The 19,955-nt window shown below is 58.7% G+C and overlaps 1 protein-coding gene across 2 annotated transcripts in view; it reads left to right on the top strand.

Moving 5' to 3' along the window:
• Positions 1–1,736: 1,736 nt before the first annotated feature.
• Positions 1,737–19,955, top strand: part of Abcg1 (ATP binding cassette subfamily G member 1) — a 38,132-nt gene continuing 19,913 nt past the window's right edge. For both annotated transcript variants that reach the window (XM_048346197.1, XM_048346196.1), the window contains exons 1-2: positions 1,737–1,850; positions 8,140–8,383. In XM_048346197.1, the coding sequence (XP_048202154.1) occupies positions 1,809–1,850; positions 8,140–8,383 (286 nt within the window). In that variant the 5' untranslated portion in view covers positions 1,737–1,808. The remainder of the gene's footprint in view (positions 1,851–8,139; positions 8,384–19,955) is intronic.

Below are 19,955 nucleotides of genomic sequence, written 5' to 3'. Positions count from 1 at the left end.
AGGAGCCCTCTCTGGCGTCTGGGTGGGGCCTGCCAGCTCCAAGGGGCCTCAGGCTGGGAGTATAGAACTGGGCAGCGGTGGAGGGGGAGGCCGGCTGGCTCCTGGAAGGATGGGGTCCGGGGGTCTATGTCCTGGCGTTCCCAGTGTCCCTCTAAGGAAAAGCAGACATGGCAGCCCAGGGCTACTGCTATTTTCTCGTGTGAGCCTTTCGTGGAGGTGACAGCACATTTTAACTATGTGGGGTAAGGAGGCCTCCAGGAATTTTCCAGTGCCCGTGGATAATCATCTAGCTTGAAGGTCATTCATTTCCAGATGGCGTTTCCTCTTTCTTCCTTTGAAGACCCGCATAGGAACGCCACCCTGCCTTCCTGGGTCCGTGCTGGCGGAGCCAGGCAGAAACCATCTGTGGGTGGCCCTTCCTTCGTCTCTTCCCAACTTAGTTTGTGACATAGCCACTGGCATCCTTGTCTTCCTGCATCTTCTCATCCCGGCCTTCCGGGCTCTTCCCTCTGCTTCCCGCTGCCCCTACCCGCCCTCCCCCTTTCTGTATCTCACAGCCCTGGGCTGTGCTGGGGACCACGGGACACACCGCTGGGTGCAATGAATGGGGGGGGGGGTGCAGTTGTACCTCGATCAAGTTCGGCTCCTAACTTGACTGCTGAAGTCAGAGTCTGGGGCTGTGAAAGGCAAGCGCCACGGGAACTCCTCTCCAGGCTCTGGAGAAAGCAGCTTTCACACTGCTATCCCTCCTGCCGCCTTGTGGACACCAGTGCCGTCCGGGGCCAATCACAGGGCGGGGACACGGGGAAAGTGAAGAGGAGGGGTCATTTCCAAAAGGAAATTTTGAACACGCGGCCAGGAGTGGTAGGACGGGTAAGGGACAGAACACAGGGGCTCACGGGACGAGCAGTGTCCAGCGCCACCAGGTCACTTGACTGGTCACACTTGTTCTTCTTTCCCTATCTCCTCTCCTGAATGCGAAGCTCGCCCCTGAAGCAAGTAGGGGGTCCCCGAGGCTAGACAGCGGCCCTTGTCCCCAGAACCATCTCCTCTCCACGAGAAGCTTGTGGATTCAAATCCTCTCTCTAGGCAGCCTTCCCGTCCGGCATGCTCAAGGTCCCCTTGCCCTCCCGGGCCTGACAGCAGACAGCAGCATTCGGAATACGGAAGCTTTCCTTCATCAGAGCTCGTGGAAAAGAGGGGGGGGGGGGCAGATTCAATTCCTCAAGAGAAGCCAACCGTCCAAAGGAAAGCAGGTCCTCTCCTTCCTAAACTCAGAGCACCCGCTTCCCCTCTTTGGATTTGAGGGGGACACCCAGGGAGCTGCCCCCTGCCCGGGAGGAGGAAAAGAGAGAGGGGCTCTGTGGCTGAGCAGTGATGGAGGGGTGCTGAGGTGAGAGGAAACCTTCTGGGGTTCGGTCCCAGCACGCAACCAACTAGGCAAAGGCCTCCGGGCCTGGGCGAGGGCGGGAGGACAGGGTTCCCGCGTTCGAGGCCCCCGTGCGGGCCGCCGACCGCGGGGTCCGGAGCAAAACAAGAGCACGCGCACCTGCTCGCGCCCCGCCCCCCCGGGCGCCGGCCAATCGCGGGGCGGGAGGGGCGGGGCGGGGCGGGGCGGGGCGGGGCGCGGGCCGAGCCTAAGCCCGAGCGGAGCCCGCGCCCCGGGCAGGCACCGCGGCCGAGCCGGGAGCCGCCGTCGCCGCTCGGGCCCCGCCGCGCGCGCCCCCCCCCAGCCCCCCGCGCCCCCGCCGCCCGCCCGCCGCCCGGGCCCCGCCGCGCGCCCCCCGCGTCCCCGCCGCCCCCGGGGCATGGCCTGTCTGATGGCCGCTTTCTCGGTCGGCACCGCCATGGTGAGTGAGCCGGGCTTTCCCACGCCGGGCCGGGCTGGGGCTTCGAGGGGAGCGGGACCCGGCCTCGGGGTGCCGAGCCCCGGGGGGGGGGGGAGAGGGGGGATCACCCCCCGGGCCGGGGGGGGGCGGCCACCCCGCGCTCGGATGCCCGGGCGCCGCCAGGGGCCGCGGAGGAGCGGGCACCCGGAGGGGCCGCCCGGGGGGCTCGGGGTCCCGTGCCCGGCCTCGGGGACGGCGCCACCCTCGGGAACAAAAGGAGGCGCTGCTCCCCGGAGCCGGAGCCCGGCCGCCCCGGAGGGGTGCTGGGGAAGGGGGGGGGAAGGGGGGGGGCGGCGGAGCCCCGGGAGGACCGCGGCCGCCCGCCGGGCGCACCCCGGGAGCCCCCGCTGGGGACCGGGCGCGCGCGCGCACCCCACCTCTCCCCAGGCCAAGACGGGGTGGCCCCGAGCCCCCTGGTCCCAGGGCGGACGAGAACGCCCGGGTCTGTCCCCTCACCCCGGGGAGAAGCCCCGCAGCCCACCGCCCCGGCTCATCCCGGGGGGGGGGGCGTCCCGCCCCGCGCCCCGCGCCCCGCGCCCCGCGCCCCGCGCCCCGCGCCCCGCGCCCCGCGCCCCGCGCCCCGCGCCCCGCGCCCCGCGCCCCGCGCCCCGCGCCCCGCGCCCCGCGCCCCGCAGGGCAGGCAGGCAGGCAGGCACCCATCCATCCGTGCCCGATTTCAGGCCAGCTAGAGTACCCATGCCAAGTCCTCGGTACCCACCCAGCCCATCCCCGCGGCTGCCCTCGACCCGATCCGCGGCTTACTATCTCGCCCACCCCCCACGCGCGTGGCGGGGGTGGGGTGGGGGGCCCCACCCGCCCCCCACCCGCCCCTCCCCTTTATTTCATTTTTAGCATCCTGTATTTGAAGTCAGCAGGGCTCAGCAGCATTTGACCGACAGTTACCTCTTGCCTTGAGCTTAGAAAAAAAAAAAAAGTAAGCGGCTCTTGTGCGCATGCTCCGCGGTGACAACCGCATCCTCTGATTCCAAACAGGTTACTGTAGCACATACCGGGCGGCCAGCTCATTATGTAATGATCTCGCGTAAACCCACAGACCGGGGCGCGCACGCCTGGAGGTGCTTTGGCTAGGGGATGGATAGGCCCGGCTAGGAGACCCCCCTCCACCCCCACCCCCCCAGCTAGCCCCCATCCCAGCCTTCCCATACACAGGAAGCTGGGGAGGGAGTTATTCTTTCCCCTTATCTAGTTGGACATTTGGGTAGCATTTGGGAATCTTTACTTGTGCGTTTGTTCCTATGCTTGATGCTCCCAAATGATGGGGCTAGCGGGGAAATTAACATGATGGATGTTTGTGGCAGCTGTAGGAACTGTGGGATCTTCTGGGCGCTCGGGTGCTTGGATCTAGTGCTCGGGTACTTACAGTCTAGGCGCCCGGGTGCTTGGAGTCTAGGCGCTCGGGTACCTAAGCCCTTTCGGAGCTGCACAGGCGACTTGTATGTGTGGGGAATGAATCAGAACGCGTTTCAGGTAGAGATGTTTTTCATACTGATTGAACGTTATGTTATGGTTCGACATAGCTCCAGAGCGCTTGCCTGTTCTCACATGGAGATTGCTAATGCTCATTTGGGGAGGAGGGATTAATTTTTTTTCCTCCCCCAAAGCAGAGAACTTTTCATTTAAAAATGTCCGTCTGTCTACAGCCAGACCACCCCAACCACCCCCATCTTGTCTGATCTTGCAGCTGGACAGGCTGTCTTGAAACAGCACTTGGTACCCAATTGCACCAGGACTCCCCATCCACCAGGATACCAGGTGCCCCTGGCTCCAAAGATAAATAAGTTTTGTTCTGGGGCTGGGGGTGTGGCTCAAGTGGTAGAGTACCTGCCTAGCCAGCTCAGGGTGCTGAGTTCAAACTCCAGTGCCATCACTGAAAACAAAAAAGTTCTGTTCAAGTTATAAGAAAGAGCCCTTGAGAAATGATAGAATCTTGGGCTTTGCTTTCCTCGTCTTCCTGCCCTGAGGAGTGGCTGGTGCTGGCTGATGGGCTGAGCTAGGAAAGCGCCCTGGAAGGGGGCTCGAGTTCGAGGTGGACAGTTGGAGTCCCCAGGCATGGGGAGACATGTGTGGGTCAGGTGTTCTCAGTGAGATGTGTTTGGAGCCTGAAGCATTCTGAGCAGCCATCCCAGTGCAGCCCGCCCTGTCAGCGAGGCTCGGGGCGTGACACTTGGGTCACTTTTCCTGTGAACAGTCACCCTGAGAGTTAGGGGCCAACGCCTTGTCCCGGGATGTGTCCAGGAGAGCTGCGGTGCCGTCGATGTGGGCACCAGGGCTGGTAGCAGTGAAGCAGAGAAGAGAGCCGCATGCCAGGCCATTGCTTCTCCCCTCCCTCCCGGGTCTGCCGCTGTGTGGAGGGGGGTCTACGCTGCCACCCCCACAAGCCCGGCATTCACACGGAACTCGCTGGAAAACATCCTCATGGGGCCACAGGCATGGTCCCACTTGGGTCTTACCTGTGTGACCTGCACCTCCTCATCTGCTATGCACCAGGAACGAATTCACTGCTATTTGCATGTATTCCACAGTGTCGTGTGTGTGTGTGTGTGTGTGTGTGTGTGTGTGTGTGTGTCTGGGGGCGAGGGGAGTTTGTGTTAAAGTCAGAGCCTCAGGAACCTGGGATAAACAGTGTGGAATAGGTGTTTGTTTTATTTTTAATGAGCTCAGGAGACCATGCAAAAGCTTGCAGTAACCTACATTGCTGGCAGCTCTCATCCAAAGATGTTTCCAGAGAGCTGGTCTACTTTGGAGTGACCGGCTGCTGCCCTGGTCATACAGGTTTCTGTGTTTCTGTTACTTGGGGAGGCCACTGGGCACTGGTGCAGGAAGGGGGGGGGTTGCGTGTTGCTGTGGAGCGGGTGTTTGTGAGGGGGGTCTGTGCAGGTTCCTCAGTCTGCTGTGGGTTTTTGTACCACCCATGACCCACGTGCAGCAGACAGAACTAAGCCTTGCTCCAGCTTTGCTGGGATGGAGCAGGGCCCGAAAGCCAGCTGAGACTTGGACACCAACTGGGCCAGCCACCCCTAAAAGTGTCACAGACCAGGCAGTAACCTCTGCTCCCCTCCTCCCGGTGTTAGCGCCATGGGGATGGTAAGAGCACCATCTCTTCAGTCAGGAGTTCAAGGCCAGCCGTTATCATGGGATTGGCTGTGTCTGTGGTCTCCAGTCACTTACCTGCTATGCACAGGGCAGCACTGCTTAATGCTTCCAGCCCAAGCACCTGACTCTGGCTGCTCTCCATCCCTAGACCACTCCCAAATCAACTGAGTCACCCGGCTTTGTCCTGCAGGCCTGTGCCTCATTAACTTCTCTACCCCCCCCACCCAGTCTTACAGGTTCTGAAGGTCAGGGCCTGGCACCCATGTGGGGGGGGGGGGCTCCCAGGTTCCCCACGGGCCTCTAGTAAGGTCAGATCTTTTTCTGAGTCTCGAGGCTCTTCTCCATTTGGGCCCTCTTGGTATCTCTCGTTTCGTTGTACATCCATCCGGGCCTCCTGCCTCCCCCTCTCGGTCCCAGCCCACACCCCAGCATGCTTCCTGCAGCTCGTGCCCCCACTCCAGACCCCGCCCCGTCTCATCTTGTTAACCCCAGCCCTCTTTCTGCGGATGGGCCTTGTCCTGAGCTCGGTACCCAGGGCCTGCCCGGAGGCTCCAGGGTGGTCACCTCCTCTTCCATGGCTGCCTGTTTTCCTCGCAGAGGCTCAGTACTGAGCTGGCCGACGAAGCCGCGTCTGGCCGGCTGGCCTGGTCTGCTTATCGGATGAACGAGCATGGGTGAGGGAAGGGCTCGGGGAACAGGAGCGTCCTGACGTCGACCCGATGGCTGACACTTCCCGGGACTGGTGGATGGACAGGACAGGGGGAGTGGTTCGACACCGCTCCGCTTCTGTGGATTTCCAGAAGGAAGGAAGGAAAGGAGGGAAGGAAGGAACCTCCCTTGTCCTGGGCTTCCTCTGGGTTGGACATCTGTGTTGGGTGATCTCTAGGAGCCCCAAACTGAGACGGGCTGCCCAGTCAGTTTCCCCGAGCCCTTCCCGCGTGGAGCTGAGCCTGCAGCAGGCTCAGGCTTGGAGCCAGCGCCTTGGCAATTTGGCTTAGATGAGGGGATGGATATCAGGGCCTGTCTTGGCTGCCTTGCTACTCTAGTCCTTAAGGAGTGCCTCCCCCCCGCCCCCCCCCCAGCCTCTTCAATCCCAAAGCTAGGCCGGACCTGGTGCTTTGATTATAAACACAGAGCACCTAGGCCCCAAAGGGCAGGGAAGTGGTCGGGGGAAAGGTCTGGTGCTGCTCTGGGGGGTGGGTTCTGGGACGCAGGGGGACATTGGTATGGGGGTGGGGTCCAGAGCCACTGGGTCAGGAGCCCCAGCGTGGGAGACGCCCACCCACCAAGCACACGCAGAGCCTGCCTTAAGAGCTCCGGCCATACACAGGCCGGTCACGTCACAGCGGGACTGTGAACCTACCTGCGCTGTGTGGACATTGGACGCAGCCCACGGCGCCACTCCGCAGAGCTTTACGCCGTACCTTGATGTTTAGTCACGCAGATGAGTCAGTGGTGAGGTTTTGATTCGACTAAGGCTTCAGAAGTAGGAGATGCCTGAGAGTTGTGCATGCATACGTGTGTGTGTGTGCGTGTGTGCGCGTGTGTGTGGTATATGTGTGCGTGTCTCTTTTTGGGGGCAGTACTGAGGTTTGACCTCATGGCCTTGCACTTGCTAGACAGGAGTTTTTCCACTTGAGCCACAATGTCCGCCCCGCTTTTGCTTTAGTTATTTTTCAGATGAGGCCTTTTAGATTTTGCCCAGGACTGGCTCTAGACCAGAATCATTCCGCGTCTTCCTCTCACATATCTGGGATGACAGGTGAACAACCCCAAGGCCACTGTGTAACTTCCTAAATGCCAAACTACCTTTTCTATTACCAAGAGGTCCAGGATTCCCCTTCCAGCCTAATATTTGTATTTAAGGCCCCCAAGCGTAGAGATCGACTTTGGAGCCCTTAAATACCACAGTGGAACGCCTCTCCTTGAATTCAGTTCCCATGCCAGGAGGGAACACTTAAATGGAGGGGGTGGTGGTGATAACTCTCAATTGAATACATAGGTAACAAATGACTGCATCAGTGTCCCTGGCCCTGTGGCAGTCAGAGGGGCCCAGTGGTCTGGCATGGTGAGGGCAGGCTTGCCCAGCGCGGCCCATCTCCGCATTGTGGCAGAGTGTTGCGGAAGACCCGAACTTTGGGCACTGTAGGGCAGACTCTCTTGCTTCAGGAGACGGTTGGGAAAGTTCCGCATAGGGTTTGTCCCTCAGGGTTCTGCTATGTTTAGAGGCCCCTGAATTTATTGATCGGGTTAGGGCTGCCAAGCTATTAGAAAAACATATTCCTTTCTTTGCATAAATGAGTTTGGGTCTTGGCCCATCTGCTAGAGTTTGAGTCCCAGTGGAAGCTGTAAAAAGCCAAAGCTTGGGGCTCAGGGTGTGGCTTAATGGCAGAAAGCTGGCTGAGCTGGTTCTAGCCCCATAACTGCAAAACAGTGCTAGCTATAAGCGTTAGGTACTCTGGTGAGGCGCTGGGAATCTCAGTGTTTTTGTCGCGTATTGTTTGAAAGTTCTTCTCCTTCCTTTGGTGGTAGGCTTTTGAAATTGTACCTCATTTTCCTTGTCTGCATAGTAGGAAAAAAAAATGAACCATTTCAACTTCTCAGTGCTATAATGAAATTGGGGTGAGGGACTTGGGGAATGGCAAAGATGAAGACCAACCCCCCTCCTCCCCCGCCCCCAGAAGGGTGTTACTGTCTGTGACACTGGATACAGTCCGCAGGGACTACATGGACAGTCCATCCTGCACAGGATGTGTTCAGTTATACGTGTCTTAGGAGCCTGGTCTGTCTTTATGAAGGATTTTATGAGTGGACAATGAAGAAAGGTAACTTTCCATGGTGGCCAAGTGACTCATGTATTATGGTCTCGTGATTTGATTTTATGATTGCCAAGTAAGTCTTGCTTGGCCCGTTTATCATTTTTGTCTCCAGTGTCTCTTTTACTAGCGGGAAAAGTGGCCATCGGGTATGACAGTGCCCCGTCGGGGACAGTCCCTCTCCTCCCCTCCGCGGCTCGAGTCCTCCGTAGCACGCGTCCCCATTCATAATGGGTGATCGAGGCGAGCGGCCAGTCTCCGATGCTCTTTTCTCCCCACGCGGCAATCGCTCACCGTGTGGCGCTCCCCTTGCTTTCTAGAACGCCAGCGGTTACTCTGCCGCCATGACGGAGCCCAAGTCGGTGTGTGTCTCGGTGGACGAGGTTGTCTCCGGCGGCCTGGAGGAGGCCGAGACGGACCTTCTGAACGGACACTTGAAGAAAGTGGACAACAACCTCACGGAGGCCCAGCGCTTCTCCTCGCTGCCTCGGAGGGCAGCCGTCAACATCGAGTTCAAGGACCTTTCCTACTCGGTTCCCGAAGGCCCGTGGTGGAGGAAGAAAGGTAGGCGGGGGGCTGCCTTGCTGGCGGAGCCCGGAGAAGCCCGAGCGGGAGGCGGAGGGCTGTCGGGGGGAAATCCGGGTCTGGAAGTTGGGTTTCAGTGCTGTTGCTGCCTCAGCCAGTGCGTTTAGTTCTTTGCATCTGACTTCTCACCCGTGAAAGAGGCAGGGTGCGCGGGACGAGCTCTGGAATTCTGTGCTATTATTTTACACCGCCAGTATCCCTCTTGGGAAATATTCAGGACCACAAGGAGTTCAGACTTGGGGTTTTTAACTTTTTTTAGATTTTGGACTATTTGGATGCCCATAATGTAATATCTTGGGGATAGGACCCAAGTATAAACATAGCTTGCACCTGTGTTTCATATTTACCTATCTTATCTACATGGTCAGCAGGTAAACTTAGGCAGTGTTTTTAGTGTATCTGAATCTTGGTCCTTCCGCGTGTGTTGAGATTTTGGAGCATTTTGGATTTCCCATTTCCAGACAAGGGCGGATGGATGCTCAGGCAGCATGAACAGTTTTACGCACATCATGCACACGTGTCGTTTCTGGCCTGCACTCAGGATCGTCACTGGTCGATGCCCTGTGTTAGTTTGTGTCAGGCTTTCCAGACGCAACCATTTCCAAGCCATTCAGAGCCACACGGAAGGCAGGTGCCGCCTCTGGGGTAGCCTTGTCCTTTTTATTTGATGTGATTGGAAGGACTCTTGGGCAGGTGGTGCTGGTGACCAAGAGAACCGTGTGACTTTAAGAAGGGTGGAAACGGAGGGAGGGTGGGGCTGCAGTCACTTCTAGAAAGCCACGTGATGCGGGGCTTTGCACCCGACCTGGGGTGTGCTGAAGGGGACGGAGGCCTGGCAGTGTGAGTCTCCACGCAACTGTCGCTAGCTCTAGAACTTCCCAAGCACGGAGCACCCGCGCCTGCCTGGGTCAGGACTCATCTTCCAGACTCATCTGCTGCTTCTGTGGGTGTTGTTCTCTAGCTCCCTCTGCTCGGAGAGCAGGTCACTGGGTCCTGAGTGGACCCGTCCTGCGGTGGATGAGCTCGAGAACACGGCAGACATCACCAGAAGGAGCCAGGCTCCGGCTTCCTCTTGGAAATCCAGGAGGAGTTCTTGACAGCCCAAGTGACAAGTGCCACTGGCAGAATCTCTCTCTCTCTCTCTCTCTCTCTCTCTCTCTCTCTCTCTCTCTCTCTCTCTCTCTCTCTCTCAGGTCTCAATTTAAATCCAGACTTGACTCTTGTTTCTTCTGTTAAAGACAACCATGGGAGACTGTTTGCTTTTCGTTTTTATCTCTTCTCTTCTTTGTGTTTTGTTTTTCTGCCTTCCTGAAGCAAAGCTTCTGGGATTGTTGGCCCAAGCAGCCAGCCACTGGTTGTAAACGTACTCTTGGCACCTTGATAGACGGATTCCTGTGACCCGGGAGCCCGGGGCTTGTTGGGTGATTCAGCCTGCGTTGGCCCAACCGAGAACCGACCTGCCACTCTCAAGGGCTGACTGTGTAGCCTTGTTATCTGACACTCGTATGTGCAAGCATGCCAACCTGTTTTGTTAAGAAAGAAATCCTGCACCGGGCTTAGGTTTGGGCCCATCCTCTGAACTCCGTTGGAATTTCAACCCAAGGACACAATCTTTTCCTTCTCAACTGGAAGGAAGAATTGTACAGGAAAGGACATGTGTGAGGTGGGTTTCGTATAGGCACACCGACGAGCCCGTGGGAGGCAGAGGGTGATTCCTGTCCTTCTGCCCTGCGCGGCCTTAGAGATGTCCTGAGGGTCTCTAGCGTGAAGATGGCTTGCCATGTTTGAAAATCCGGGGGCACCCCGCTTTGCAACCGGTGCCCAAAGCCTGGCACGGGAGCTGCTGGGCCAGTGTAGGCAAGCGTCACGCGCCACCCTCTGCCCGCCATGCTTCTCCAGGTGCTAAAGGGGTCACGTCCACAACCAAGCTCAGCCAGAAGGAGAGGACGTTGCGTTTGTTTCTGGCGTTGAAGGTGAAAGCCGGGGCCTTGAGCGTGGCAGGCCCGCCCCAACCCCTGAGCTCCATCCCCCCTCCAGCTGTGGCCGCCCAGCCCTCAGCCTTCGCGGCAGCTCAGTGGGCTGGCCACGGCGTAGGCACCTGCCCGGCAGTGAACTCTCAGGCGGGAGAGGAACTGAAAGCGGCCCTGCGGGACTCGCCTGTGACTCAGAGGTGGTGAGGATGACCGAGGCGGTCAGCCCGGGGTGGCTCAGTGGATAGTTGTTCAACCAGCGGGGTGGGATTTGCTGCCTGACTTCTTCCCCAGTTCTCTTCTTCCTCCACCACAGAAACTTCCCGTCTTCTTTCTCTTTCCCGGTCCTCCCATGTCCCCCTTTGTTCCCGGGGCCTTAAAGAGTTCAGAATCGACATGGTTTGCCACTCCAGCATGAATTCAAGGTTGGAAATAACGGCTCATCTTCCTCTCGATGAGGAGGACGGAAACCGAGGCCAGGGGCCTGCCCGTGCTGGGGACGAGGGCAGCGAGTCGGCACTGCGTGGCCGCTTGGCTTAGCACAGAGCCCGGTGGCCGGGCTGGTCCTGTGCCCAGACTGAAGGCCTCCCTTGCCTTCCCTCGGCCTCTACTCATGCGCGTCCACAATCTCCACTTCCTTTGTCACCCCCCCCCCCCGCATAGGTTCTTCCTTTTCCTGTGTTTGTTCTTTCTGTGATGGGTGACCATTTCAGGCCCTCTCCCCCCGCCCCCCCTGCCACCCCACCCCCGGCCTCCCCAGGCCATGCAGTGAGTTGGTGAACCAGAGGTCACATCCCAGCTCCTGCCTGCGTTTGTTTTGCTTCACGGTGATGATTTTAGTTTGGCTTCTTCGTGTCTGTGTGGCTCCAAGGTGACCTTCAGCACAGGAGCGTCTCCTCTGATGCCGTTCCCCCCGGCGCGCCTGGCTGCCTCTATCAAATTGTTTTCAGCTTTGAAAGTTCAACTTGAGGCTGGGCACCGGTGGCTGACACCTGTCATCGTAGAGCTACTCAGGAGGCTGAGATCTGAGGATCGCAGTTCAAAGCCAGCCCGGGCAGAAAAGTCCCCATGAGACTGTTATCTCCATTTAACCACTCAAAAATCAGAGGTGGAGTTGTGGCTCCAAGTGGTAGAAGGTCAGCCTTGAGCAGAAGAGCTCAGGGACAGCGCCCAGGCCCTAAGTTCAAGCCCCACAACTGACTAAAAGAAGAAAAAGTTCAACTTGAGGTGTGGCGCTAACTGTAGCAGTCCCCCTGGGGCTGGGTGCTGCCACCCTTCTGGAAGGGAGCACGGGAGTCTGTGAGGGACTCGGCTTTCAGAGCACTTGGTCCAACTGATTCAGATCTTGGTGAAGGAAGTAGGGGTCTAAGAGCTGAAGATGTCCTCAAGGTCAAAGTCAAAGCCAAGACCCAGCCACCACTTGCCATCCCAAAGGCACTGGTCCAGGGCTGGGGATATAGCCTAGTGTCAAGAGTGCCTGCCTCAGATACACGAGGCCCTAGGTTCGATTCCCCAGCACCACATACACAGAAAACGGCCAGAAGCGGCGCTGTGGCTCAAGTGGCAGAGTGCTAGCCTTGAGCGGGAAGAAGCCAGGGACAGTGCTCAGGCCCTGAGTCCAAGGCCCAGGACTGGCCAAAAAAACAAAACAAAACAAAACAAAGGCACTGGTCCGCCGGAGGTGCTTTTCCTCACAGTTTCTCCCAGAAAGTGGCACGGGGGACACTCTCGACACGACGCTGAAGACCGCTGGGCTTTGTGATACAGTCCCATTATGGAGGACTAGGTGATTATCTTAAGAAAGCAGACAGCAAACAACGTCACTCTCCCTAGAAGAAAGGGGATGAAGTGGGCAGAGGAGTAATTTTAAGGAGAAGATAGACACAAGACTGATTCTTTCACCTTGATGATTCCTGAGCACCGGCCGTGGCATTTTACAAAACAGCTATTTTCAATTGTAGGTACAGTTTCACCATATGATTAATGATGTCTTTGGAGGAAAAACCAGGTCATATAATAGATTCCTGGTAGAGAGCATAATTGTGAAAGGAGCCATTCTCCGGAGGAAAAGGAACACCCCGAGGAAAACTTCACCGGCTTCTGATACAGTCATTACGGCCCCCCAAGGAATCCACTCACGTAGCCCGGGTCGATGGACTCAGGATTTGGAACAATATCGCCGCCCGTGACACAACAGAGCCCGTTGTGCCAGTGGGCCTCTGGGAGCAGCAGCTTCCTTGATTGCTCCCGTCACCCCTCTTCTATTTGTTCCAGTACTAGGGCTTGAACTCAGGGCCTGAGCTTGCTATCCTTAAGCTATTTTTGTTGTTGTTGCTAAAGTCTGGTGCTCTACCGCTGGCGCCATACTTTCACTTCCAGCTTTTTAGTAGTTAACTGGAGATTAGAGGCTCATGGACTTTCCTGCTTGGCCTGGCTTTGAACTGTGATCTTCAGCCCTCAGCTTCCTGAGTAGCTAGGATTATACAGGCGTGAGTCACCGGCGCCGGGCTTCCCTTACCCCTCATGAAGGCAGCCTGTGTGTGCATAAGGCAGACATTGTGTTGCGGACACTACAGGGCCTCCTCAAGAAGAGAAGCCACAGGACAGAATTCTTAGAGAGAGGATGGTGATGCAGGGGCCCGCGGCAGAGGGGGTGGCGTGCAGAGGGGGCCCCGAGCCCCGTAGACACGGAGGGAGGACGGAACTCGAAGCCAGGGCAGCCACGGTCAGTTACCGCGAGGGCAGAGCCCGGAGGGGACTTGCGCCGCCCTTGCACACAGGGGACGCCGTAATTAGAGGTGGCCGCGGCCACTCTCCTTTTCCTTCCCACCGGCCCACTCGCTCGCGCTTCTCCCCGCCCCTGGCGCGTCCGTCGCTTCCCCTCCGCCGCTGGTAAGGATGCAGCGCGGAGCTCCACGCCCCTCCCGAGAGCCACTCCGGTCCTCCTTGGCCGTGGAGGGAGCCTCCGGGCCGGGCAGTGGCCTTGGGGTGCCATTCGAGTTGGGTGCAAAGGGTAATCGCACCTGGAGCGTGAGAGAATCTCCTCCAGCCACTGCCTCCCCATGCCGCAGACGGAACGCAGCAGCGCCGCCCGCTCCGCCACCCGACGCTCCCAGGACCGAGTTAAGCACTCGAGTAGCCCCAAACTCCCAGTGATCTGACCAGCTTGTTTCTAAGCTCCAAAGAACGCCTCTGACCCCCGCGATTCTCCAGTGAGAGTGCTTTCTCGGAAGTCCCATCACTGGTTCACCAAGCTTGCCCTCAGGCTGGCTGAAGTGAACGGAACATGCCATTCACAAATCCTTTCGGGAACTCCATCAGGAGATGGGATTCCAACCCAGGGCCGGGGCTTGGTCCACCCCAGGGCGGGCCGGCCACAGGGCTGTGCCGCACAGGGCTAGGTCCTCCGAGGGGCAGGCCGCTCGGCTTCGAAGGGGGAATATGGTTCCCTAGAATGAAAATTCACATCGAGCTTCTTGGGGACTGTCATGCGAAGATGGCTTTCCTATGCATCCGAAATGAAAGCGCTTTAGATATTTTTGTGTTTTAGAGCAGTTGTGGTGGCTCCTGTCTACGGGCCAAGATTCCTTGTTTGGGGCTGGGGTGCTTCTAAGTGGAGCCCAAGGAGAATTCAGAGGACTAGAATGTTCCTTCCTTTCCCGTTAGGGCCAGTTCTTAGCTTCTTGGTATCTGGTAATTCTCAGGTTCAGAGGGTAGCACCCTGGGTGATAAGGCCCGAGCCTCGGCCTTAGTGACCCCGGAAAAGCCTTTGAATCCCTGTGGATCACCGACTCTCAGAAGCTCAGGGGGCCGGGGCATGGAGCTCAGTGCTCGTTGGTTTACAGGGAGCCTTGGCAGCTAGGTCTGTGGCTCAGGGGGCTCCTCTCCCTGGAGCCAACTGAAGAGGAATCCTGCCATCACCCAGGTCAGAGGCACGCGTTTCTAAGGCACTGGGTCCTCAGAGCTGGCAGCTTCTGCTCAGGCGAGATGGGCTGTAGGACAGCCCCTTCTCTTTTGCCCCCTCTGATGTGGCAGGCTCTTTCTTCATTGTTGGGAATGCTCTGCTCTGGCCATCCGGCCTCCGAGGGCTAAGTGCGAGCCCCCGCCCCTGCCGCACTTTCCAGAGACATTCAGGCTTGCCATGCTTGTGTTCTCCGGCCCGGCTGGTGTGTAGCTGCCTGCCTGCCTGCAGCCCCTCAAACCCAGGCTTGTATCTGGAACACTTCACATTCTCCAACTGAAATCCTCCCTCTAAACCCGAGCCTGATCCTTACCGTTCAAGAAATAAAACACTGGCGACACTTCATTGAACACGAAACCATTTCTTTTGTTTATAAACCGGCAGGGGGGAAAAATAGTTTAATAGCCACACACCTGTTCCTTGTGAGTTCAGCGCTAGAATCAACAGATGGGCTTATTTAGGGAACAAAGGTAACCGGCGCGGCTCAGGTGCGGTGCATTTAGAAAGACCAAGCTGTCCGACGTTGAGTTTTGTCGCTAGGCCGTAGTCTCTGAGGGGTGCATGCGGATGAGGTCTCTGACGCGCTGAGGAGAGCTTGCCCTCGAATCAAGCACAGCTGATGCTGGCATTCTTGCTCCAGGAGGGCAGCTGGTGCACCTGCTAGCCTCCTCACCCACCTCGCCGGCCCCGCGCCCGGCGGCGGCTTCCCTTCCCGCAGTACCGGCCCTGTCGTAGTCACCTTGCGCGGTGGAGAGAATGGCATCCGTGTCAAAATAAGACAAGCCAGATTGACTCCAGGCGGTGATGAGGACGCGCGGAGACCTATATTTAGAGTTCAAATCTTGGAGCCAGCAGGGGCCTTGGCTGCCCAGTGACTCCCACACAGAGAGCAAGGCCTGTTGCACCAGCCTCCGGGAACCCAGACTCCTGAGAACGGGGCTTGCACAGGACTTCTTAGAAAATGCTTGTGAGCTGCTCCTTAGAAGGCCTGAGTTCTGCTTTCTGGACCTGTGCAAACAAGTTATCTTGGTGTAGAAATGAGCCCATAAACCGAGAGGCGCTGGGGTGAAGCCAAAGAACACCACCCTAACCAAGGCAGGAGAAGCCAGGGCTGAAGGGAGCTTGAAAGGAGCACAGAGGAGGAGGAGGAGGAGGAGCCGGAGAGGTCAGAGTCGTGTTTTGAATGGCCCTGGGTGGGGGGAGGCAGTGGGTGAGACTCCCTTCCAGAAGATTCTTCCTCTAAGGTTATAAACTGGCAGGGGTAGGATCTCGAGGGAAGAGCACTTTTTCTCATTCTTGCCCTGGCTCAGGGTCCCCTGCCCCCAGCACTCCTTTTGGCAGGAGTTCCGTGAGGTTCCTGCTCTATCGTCCCTTCCACACACACTGTCTCACGCAGTGCTCAGGGGAGCCCCACCTGCACCTTCTCCATGGGGGGCCCGGGCCGCCCCCCCCCCCCAGGGCCCCTGGCTGGTGAGGGGCGTAGCTCTGTGTCTCTCATGAAGCCCCATTGGGGACTCATCTCTGTAGTAGTTCACACCCCCATAAGATGAGCCAGGCTTCATTCCCCTTGTCCAGGAGATAACCCCAGGCGCTGGTGTGTGTGTGGGTAATGGGGAAGGGGCCTCCGCGGGAGAAGGCCAGCAAAGGCCTGTGTGTGTGTGTGTGTTCTGGGGGGCTGGGCCGGGCCTGGGTCATCCCACGGGGCCATCAGCAGGCTCCCTCCACCTCCCGGGGGCTTTCACTATCCAGTGGAAACCTTCTTCCTGGGGAGGGGAGGGCAGGGGAGGGGGCCGCTTCCCGGGAAACTTCCCATTTCCCTGGGAACGCTCCATCCCGCAGCACTGGAGGAAGACACAGCCGAGCCCCGCGAGGCCCTGGCCGCGCATGCGCGGGGGCGGGCAGGACCGGCGCTGCTGCTGCGCACGCGCCCGGCTCGCCTGCGCGTCACCGCCGCCGTGCTCGCCGGGGTTACTACCGGTCAATGCTCGCTAGTAACCCCGGCGAGCGCGGAGCCGAGCGGAGCGGAGCGCGGCGCGATTGGCCGAGGCCGCCCGGCTCCGTTGCTAAGGGTTTCAGGGGGAAGAGGATGCTGAGCGAGGCCGGGGGGGGGGGGGGGGGCGGGGCTCGCCGGGTCCGGATGCTCGGCCCCCAGGCCTCCAGGCCCGGGACTGGGGGTGCTCAGGTGCGTGCCTGGGGTGCGCTCGCGGCCCCCACCCCGGGCCCGCCGCGCCCGCGCACGCGCAGAAAGCCATGGTGGGGGGGAGGGGTGGGGGGAGGGGAGGCTGGGCGGTGCCGGGGACGGCAGCCCCCGGGCCCTGGGCAAGGGCTCTGGACTGGTGCATGGTTCAGCCTAGCGGGCTGGCGCCCAGACAGCGCCCCTGCCCCTGTGGAAACCCCCGGGGTGGTGGTGGTGGTGGGAGGGGTGGGGGTGGGGGGGTAAGTGGGCTCTGGCCACCCCCCCCCCCACACCAGGATCTTCTGGGACACCGGCCTGATGGGTTCCTTGGGGTTTCAGTGCCATGGGGAATGTTGTTAAACACTGCCCCCCTCCCCCCCCCCCACACACACTGGGCACAACCTTTTTGAGTTCTGGACCCAACTCAGGGAGAAACTTGGGGCTCCTGATTTGCTCTATCTGGCTGGGGTGTCAGTTGCCTGGTGAGTTCCTGGTTTTCTGATCCTAGACTTGGCACTTCTGCCGGCCTGCAGAGACGATACTCTGACAGTTCTCAAGTGTAAACCACCTGAGCTGACAGGACCACATGAAGCCCCACCCCCACGGGGGCGGGGAGGGGGGGGGAGAGTGACTAGGATGCAGTAAATCTTGTGTTTTCCCGAGGTTTTTGCCAGGAAGATGGGTAAAATGCTTCATGGCAAGAGGAAGAATTCATTTGCGGCCACTGTGGTATTCCATTACTAAAGATGACACAATGCGCATGGTTAACGTGAGAACACTGTACAAGAGTCCGACGGGAAGGGGAGCCTTTACATTTATTTTATCAGTCTACTAGGGCACAAGCCTGTAATGTTCTAGGCTCAAGCCTGTCATCCTAGCTACTTAGAGGAGATTAGAGGATCACAGTTTGAGGCCAGAGGAGGCAAAAAGGTCTCTAGGCTGCATCTCAATGGCTAGGCTCAGTCCCAATGCTCTTCCTACCCTAGGTATGGATGGGGGGGGGGGTGCCCCATGGCTGTCTGTGGCGGCCCACACCTGGCACCCCAGCTCTGTGGGAAAGCAGGGTATACAGTGAGGCCTCATCCCCCAAAATAACCAGTCAAGCCCCATCTCAGAGATGTCCATAAACACCTGTGCCCTGACATGTCCAGCACGGGCAACACCTTGGGGTTTCTTGGAAGCCTTTGGAGACCTTTCAGGTCACTCGATGATGAGTTTCGCATCTCTGAGACTATTTATATTTCCGCGTCGACATGAGTGAGTGTCTGGGTGGAAATTTCCACCACTGAAACTGAGCTCCGTTAGCAACTTTACACTTCAGAATCTGCCTCCTGAGAGAGGTTAATGTAGGTCATTTCAGGAGGATGTGAGATTTCATCAGGCCCTGGGTATTTTAGTCTGTGGCTGGATTGTCATGACTGGTCATGAAGGGGGTTGTACCCACACCCCGCCCGGTAGCCCGTGGCAGGAGGGAGGCAGTTGGTCCAGGCTTGGTGATGGTCTTGTCAGCATGGAGCAGAGGCCGCGCACGCATGCTGTTCTTGAACTTGCCAGGCGATACAGTACATCCTGCCTTCTCTCGGCTTTATAGAAAATGCATTTCTCATCCTCTGCAGTAATTCTAAGTCACTGTGTAACCAAAAAGGACAAGATGAATTAACGTGGACATTGAGCTTTGTTTAACGGTTTCCTCTCCTTCTCTTTTGTTACTTCCTCCCCTCCCCTTTTCCTCTCCCTTTTCCTCCCCTCCCCCTACCTCCCCTTTCTCTCTTCTCCCAACCGACCTGTGGGAGCCAGTGTGGGGCACGGCGTCGGGCTTGGAGGAGAGAGGAAGGCTTCGGGACAGAGTTGATAGCGGGCGTTGGCTCGGTGCTTCCCGGACTTGGCAGGGCCCCGTGCGTGCGCGCGCTCACCTTGTGAGCGCCCTGGGCGAGGAGAGGGGCTTGGGACTTGCCCCGGGTCACCGAGTGGCCCGGATGCTCCAGGGCCCCCCACCTAGCAGCCCCCAGAGCGGCGTCTCGCCCCTGTGCCTCTCCGGGAGTGGATTCCAGCGTGGGTGATCAGACCCGCAGGCCCGGCCCACCGCAGCTAGGGGCTTACAGCCCTCAAGCGTAAGCCTTTGTCGAGTGGCACCTTCAGATCCTGGGGGCTGGGCGTGGCCTAAGGTCTGGATGGTTCCTGGGGGGAATGCCTGGCCTCTGGAGTCCCATTCTTCAGATCGGAGTCCCTGGGGAGAGTGTCATTTCATCTTCTGTCCTGGGGCCTGGCAGCCTGCCGTGCCCCTACGTAGATAGCGCTGGGGACTCTGCGTGTAGGAGAGAAGGGCAGGTGGCAGGAGGAGGGTGGTGGGGCGGCCGGGACACCTTCCGTGCCGGGTCCCTGATGCCCACACCAGCTACTTTTCCCTTGTGATCAAGGAAGAACCTTGACCTGGAGTTCAGAGAACCAGACGCCCGAGGACCAAGCCCAGCCCAAATGACCCACGGGTTCCTCCTACTTGCCATTAAGGTCACACCGGACTCCCAGGGACCAGCCGGGTCTAGGGCCGTCTTCCGTGATCATGAAACAGGAACGTGCTTGATACCTGTGAGCTGGTGACTCACGCTAGTTCTAGCAGGAAGACATCAGTGTCACTGGGAACCATCTGGAGGGTGGGGGAGGCTGCCTGGGGCGGAGGCCCAACCGGGCCCAAGGGTTGACACCCTTGTGCACACCTGTGCCTGGGCCGAGCCACGCTTGCTCACACTGGGCAGACGTGGCCTCGAGCACCACCCGTGGGCCCGAGGGCCTTAGTAGCAGGTGGGAGGTCATCAGGGTGCAGACGGGTTCTCAGAAGGAACGTGGCTGTCGTGGACGGCTGGAATGGCTCCTTCAGCCCGGTGGCCTTCCGTCCCACGGAGGACGGCCATCGTTACGACGTTTGGGGGCGGGTGGGGAGGGTGTCCCGTGCGCGGGGGTGGCTGCCTCTCGGGACACCGGCTGAGGTCCCAGACAGGACTCGCTGGCCCCGGGCTCTCCCACCCTGCATCAGGGCCACCGCGTGCAAGTGGAAACCCTTCTCTCCCCGAGACCGCAGCAGACGCGCCATGGTCGGAAGAGGGAAACCCCCAGGTGTGTTTCTGTGGGGAGTTGAGAATCCAGAGGAGCTCTTCATCCTACAGGGTTTCTGCTAGAGCCCCCAGGGGGTGCTGGCTGCTACAGAGAGCCCCGAATGAGCCACCTCGTTCTGAGACACGAGTCCTACTGCATTTTATTTAAAGCAAAGTTCTGGAAGTGTGTGTGTCTTACCCTTTCCCATTTATATGTATTTATTTCTGTGGTGGTACTGGGCCTTGAACTCAGGGCCTCAGCTTGCTAAGTAGGCCTTCTATCCGTGAGCCGTGCCCCCCGCACTCTTTCGCACTATTCCTGAGATGGGGTCTCACTTTCTGCTTGAGAGAATGT

The sequence above is a fragment of the Perognathus longimembris genome, chromosome 5 (genome assembly GCF_023159225.1).
Source record: "Perognathus longimembris pacificus isolate PPM17 chromosome 5, ASM2315922v1, whole genome shotgun sequence".
Taxonomy (NCBI): Eukaryota; Metazoa; Chordata; class Mammalia; order Rodentia; family Heteromyidae; genus Perognathus; species Perognathus longimembris.
The sequence above is the reverse complement of the archived record's forward strand: the minus strand, read 5'-3'. Positions and strand labels throughout refer to the sequence as shown.